Below are 5,824 nucleotides of genomic sequence, written 5' to 3'. Positions count from 1 at the left end.
AATACCCTTATTGAGAATTTAATAAGTGACAAAATGTGCCTTGCTTTTGATAACTTGGGGGATTATCAGTGTTCCCCTATATATATAAAAAAACTATATTTCGTTGAAACTTCAAACTTACAACAAAAACATATCCAGTGGAGTCTGACGAGGGTAGAGTGTACACAAACTTTGATGTTTACCTTCAGAGGTAGAAAAGTTGTTTCTGATAAACTTCAAACATAAGGGGCGATCTTCTACTTTTCTCAGAACATAGATGAATTCTGTTGGATTGGATAAATTATGCAATTTTAAAAACTTGGGAGCACTATTTTAGATCACCTTATACATTAAGGATCATTTTGGGTGAATCCTCTTACTTGAAGATTTTGAACTTTTTCACTACAAACAAAGTGTTTCACCTTTCCGTCTGCTTAACATGATACAATAATCATATGCTATGTAGCTCAGTTTCAACTTTAGTTTTTTCATGGTTCACCTTGATTATGTAAAAATTCACAGGGAAAAAAAATTGTACACAGACAGACATATTCAATAAGTTAGTGTCACAATTATCTCAATTTCAACTAGCATAAGTCAGTTATATAAATCCTCTGCTTTCTCTCCACTCTGTTCAGGTTATTTCAATCCATAATAGTTTCTTTTTCCTTACATTTTTCTCAAAAGATATGGAGGTTTTGTGAGGTAATGAACTTAAAAGGATGAAAATGGAAACATATATAGTGCATTAGTTGAGGAGTTCAATGACCATATTAACCTCCCTATTTTGCAAATGAAAAGTATTTTGACATTCGAACAAAACTGAGGACCACAAAGTTAGTTGTCCAAAAAATCTTTGAGGCATCACAAAAATGTGACTTTCAATCTTTCCTATGCAAACAGAATCACATTCATTGTAACCTTAACAACTCTAGTATATCCTTTTGATCCTCAACTTCAACTGAACTACTACCCAAGTCCTTTGATAATCCCCTTTCTTTCATCAACCCTCGAATTTTCTCCGTGTCATTCCATCTTCCCATTTCACCATATACATTAGCCAACACGATGTAATACCCTGAATGTTTAGGCGCCAATCCTATAAGTTTCCAAGCTGCAAACTCACTCAACTCTTGATTCCCATGAAGTCTGCAGCCAGCAAGAAACGCTCCCCAAACGCTCTTCGTAGGTTCCACTTGCATCTCTTCAATCACCCTTAACGCGTCTTCTAAATACCCCGAACGCGCTAATAGATCAACCATACACGAGTAGTGTTTCGCATTAGGTAACAGTCCATATTTCCCCCTCATCAACCAAGAAAAGATTTCTCTACCCTGTGCAACCATACCAGAATACGCACAAGCACAAAGCACGGCTACTAAAGTCACTTCATCGGGTTTGACATTTTCACTCTCCATGACGAAGAACCATCGCAATGCCTCCTCCCCGCTTTTAGCCAACGCTAACCCTCTTATCACCGCGTTCCACGTATACACATTCTTGTGTTTCATTTCTTGAAATACCCAAAAACCGTGCTCGATTTTCCCACATTTCCCATACATATCGATCAACGACGTACCCAAAATCACATCCATTTCCCATCCACTTCTCCTTATATAATCATGTATCCACACACCTATATCTAAAGAACCACAACTTGCACAAGCAGACAATGCATTCACCATCGTTACTCGATTAGGCGCCACGTCAGCATTTCTCATTTTATCAAACACAACAAGTGCCTCACCATACTTCCCACAATCTCTATACCCCATAATTAAAACCGTCCACGAAACAACATCTCTTTGAGGCATTTCATCGAACACTTGGTGACAAACCTCAATTTCACCACAAGAAGCATACAAATTCAATAAAGAATTTTGCACATAAATATCACAATCATAGTAACCTGATTTTACAATTTGGGTATGTACAGATTTGCCTAATTTTAATTCTTTAAGGTCAGATAAAGATTTTAAAACAAAAGGGTATGTGTAATTGTTAGGAAAAATACTTTCTTTATGCATATGTGAGTATATGGTAATGGAGTTTTGTTTTTCAAGTGGGATTTTGGAATGGGAAAAAGATTGAATTAATGTGTTACAAATGAAGATGTGGGGTTTCTTGATTAGTTTAGTGTAAAGAGTGTAAGCATAGTTTAAAAGATTTAAAGATTGGCAAGTGGAGATGAAGTTATGGGCTATTGTTGTGTTGCAATGGAGATTGTGGTGGATTAGTTGAGCTTGTATTTGGGTAATTTGTGAAGGTGAAATATAGGGTTTGTTGAGGAGATTGAGAATTTTTGTGGTTAGATTTGTAGTCATTGTCAAGTTTAAGCTTTTACCATTTCTTCATGTATTTGTATTAGAATGAAACTTGTTCAAATGGAGGGAAATGAATGTTGAGCATTTATGAAAGAGTTATTAGTGGCTAAGAGCTCTCTAAACTATCATGTTTTTACTAATCCCATACTTAAACTATATTTTGATCTGTTTCCTCGCTGAGCTACTTTCTCTATCTCAATTTAAGTGATACACTTTATTTTTTAGCCTGTCGCAAAAAAGAATGATATATTTACTTATTTGACAATAATTTAACTTTAAACTTTATATTTTACACTTAACGAGATGATCTATAACCATACAAAGATTTTTGAGTTATTTTAGACCACAAGATTCAAAAGTCTTTCTTCATCATCTTTAAGTTATTTTAGACCACAAGATTCAAAAGTCTTCCTTCATTTCTTAAACTCCGTATCCAATCAAACTATATCACATAAATTGGGACGGAGGGAATATATCCTTCGAGGGTTCAAAACTCTCCACTCAATATTTGTTGGTGTGTGTATTTCACGCACCTAAAACAATAAAAAAAAAGTGTCAAGTGCCACAATGTGTGTCAATTAGAGTTAATACATAAAAATTGTCGTAAAGTATCATTGTTTTTCGAGTTTCATACTTGAACTACTGATAGTTGGTTTTGCTGTAAAGGTTAAAGAAAAATAGTTCTTTTATTATATTCTCTCTTCCTTTTTGTTGAAATTAGGGATAGTCAAAAGGTTAGGAATTTTTTGTTTTGGGGTTTTTCTTTTAAAAATTAGTGTTTTCTTGGGTTTGATATCGGGTACCTACAACTACATAAAATATTCATTTTCATCCTCAAGAAAATGCTTGATTTAGAAGAGAAAAAAAAAAATGGATGAGATCAAGAAATGGTAGTAAAAAAGGTGTTCTTTCAATAGTAAAGAAAAAACAGGTTTTGAAGTTATGGGCTATTGTGGTGTTGTAATGGAGATTGTGGTGGATTAGTTGAGTTTGGATTTGTGAGATTTGGGCAGGTGAATAGAGGTTTTGTTAAGGAGATTGAGGATTTTTGTGGTTAGATCATTGAGGTGCAAATATGAATTTGTAGTCATTGGCAAGTTTGAGCATTTGTTCAAATAGATTGAAATGAATTTTGAGCATTTATATAACTAGCCTCAACTATTCCATCATTGAGGTCTAGTTGGTTTTTCTTGCTATTTGTTAATTTTTTATTAGTTTGGTGTTTGAGCCAGTTTCCTGCACCTTCACCCTTCACTAATTTTACAAGATATTTTTTACCTCCTAGCGTTATTGGTACTGGGTAGCTCTATTTACCAAGGTTTAGACAGATTAAAAAAAATTATCTAGTGATATTGCTTTTGTTAGAATTTGAATTTGAAATCTCATTATTATCAACCACTTTATTGACCACTGGGTCATACCCTTGAGTGCAAGTTTTCCATTTGTTATGAAGGCTGCTTATCAGTCAGTTCGATTCGGTTTTGAATGTTATCTCTCTAAACATGACAAACCTATAACCAAATACATTGAGATATTGGTTATCGATTATTGATTTATCTGTTAGTGATCATTAACGGTTCACTTATCAGTTGTCGGTTTATAAACATGCTAAACCTATAACAAAATCATTAAAATATTGATAGTCGGATTAACCGATATGGGGTGGAAGCTTATATTTTTCAAACAGCTACAAATAACAAATTACAATAAAATATAGCAGGGAACTTGCGATACTAGTACTGCTTAAATCAGAGTGTTGCAAATGAAGATGTGGGGTTTCTTGATGAGTTTAGTGTAAAGGGTATAAGCAAAGTTTAAGAGATTTAAAGATTGGCAAGTGGAGATGAAGTTATGGGCAATTGTAGTGTTGTAATGGAGATTGTGGTGGATTAGTTGAGCTTGGATTTGGGAAGGTGAAATATGGGGTTTGTTAAGGAGATTGAGAATTTTTGTTGATATATTGTTGAGGTGTGAATACGAATTTGATGTCACTAGCATGATTGAGCTTTTAAAATCACGGGATTAGATTATATGGGTATGATTTTGATCTTATGTTTCTTTCATCTCTAGTATTTGGATGAAACTTGTTCAAATGGAGGGAAATGAATGTTGAGCTTTTATATAGGCTAGCCTCACCTATTTTAGGAGAGTTAAAGTTATATATCTATTTAGGGTTTTTTTAAGTGGATTTATTGTGTGAATAGTGCGTTATGACCCGTGATTGTCTACCTAGTTGGGGCGGCTCTTCCTTTTTGGTAAACGGGAAACCTGACTTCAGAATTGAGGAAAGGCAATTCCAATACTAGATAGGATTCATCAGCCGCTAGACATACCACATAAGCTAACAATATTTGTTTGGCCTCTTTCAGGAAAAGGCTTTATAGATAGCAATACTGGTTGATCTCGCCGACAGGAGCAAAGGAAGGCTCTTTCGCCCACGCACATTTATATAAAGAAATGAGTCTCGTACAAAGTTGGGTTAGTGCGTATTAGTTCGGTCGGATACAAAAAATAATAAACAGAAGGATTGAATGATGCCAACCACCTAAGCAACGACATTCAGATATGAAGAAAATAAAGAAAGAGGGTATTAAGCAACGACCGATACAGTTAAAAATATTTACACAATCATGTAAGCTATAATGTAATTGCAAAAAACTTTATTTACTATGCATTGATTGATAACTTATAATAAAAGATAATAATTAATTGAACTGATGATGTAAAAGGTCTTTACACTATCGGTGTAGTTTAATATGTGAGAATTGACTCTTCAATATTTATCATAAAAACTGATATGTAATTGCTCCCTTTATTAGTAAGTAGTTGTTTGGCCATGAAAACCAAATATTTTTCACTTTATTTGGAATTTTGGAGTTCGAGTTGTGTTTGGTTATTGTTTTTACAAAAAATATTTGGTTATTTGAATGTATCCAAAGTGAAAAAAGTGAAGGGGAAAAAAAGTGAAAACAAGGTTTTGATTGTTTTTCAAATTTCAAATACAACTTCAAGTTGTATTTGAAGTTTTCATGGCCAAACGTCGAATTCCAAATAAAGTGAAATAATTTTCCGGAAAAAAGTGAAAAATTTGTGTAAACTTTCTTTTTCATAATCATTAGTTGCATATTGTGGGGTATTGTCATACATTTGTTATTCGCTCCCCAAGTCTCCATCTTTACATGAGCATGTAGTAATAATTATTAATGCATTCACTATTTCACTCTAACTCCATACAAAAATCAATTGCTATTTGAATAAAACTTATTCAAATGGAGGGAAATGAATGTTGGCTTTTACAAAGCTATCCAAGCCTATTTTTGAACTGGGTCATATATAATTACCTTTAACCACTACAAAAAAAAAAATGCAATTTGCAGAGGTTGAAAGTGTAAGTAGCGGAGGTTATAAACCTCCAGTATTTGCTAGCGGACCTCCGCTAATTACACTTTCAACCTCCGCAAATTACTCACGTGTTTTGTATTGATAGTTATTGTATTCGTTTTATCGTAGGAGCAATAATT

The 5,824-nt window shown here is 33.8% G+C and overlaps 1 protein-coding gene across 1 annotated transcript; it reads right to left on the bottom strand.

Moving 5' to 3' along the window:
• Nucleotides 1–890: 890 nt before the first annotated feature.
• LOC132039195 (pentatricopeptide repeat-containing protein At4g21065-like) lies at nt 891–2,418 on the bottom strand. Its single transcript, XM_059429733.1, has one exon. The coding sequence runs from the start codon at nt 2,301–2,303 to the stop codon at nt 891–893; it is 1,413 nt and encodes a 470-aa protein (XP_059285716.1). The 5' UTR covers nt 2,304–2,418.
• Nucleotides 2,419–5,824: the final 3,406 nt, after the last annotated feature.

The sequence above is a fragment of the Lycium ferocissimum genome, chromosome 12 (assembly GCF_029784015.1).
Source record: "Lycium ferocissimum isolate CSIRO_LF1 chromosome 12, AGI_CSIRO_Lferr_CH_V1, whole genome shotgun sequence".
Taxonomy (NCBI): Eukaryota; Viridiplantae; Streptophyta; class Magnoliopsida; order Solanales; family Solanaceae; genus Lycium; species Lycium ferocissimum.
This window is presented reverse-complemented; position numbering and strand designations above follow the sequence as displayed.

Coding starts and splice junctions, on each gene's coding strand:
- LOC132039195 (XM_059429733.1), bottom strand. CDS start 2,303: ATGACTACAAATCTAACCACAAAAATTCTCAATCTCCTCAACAAACCC.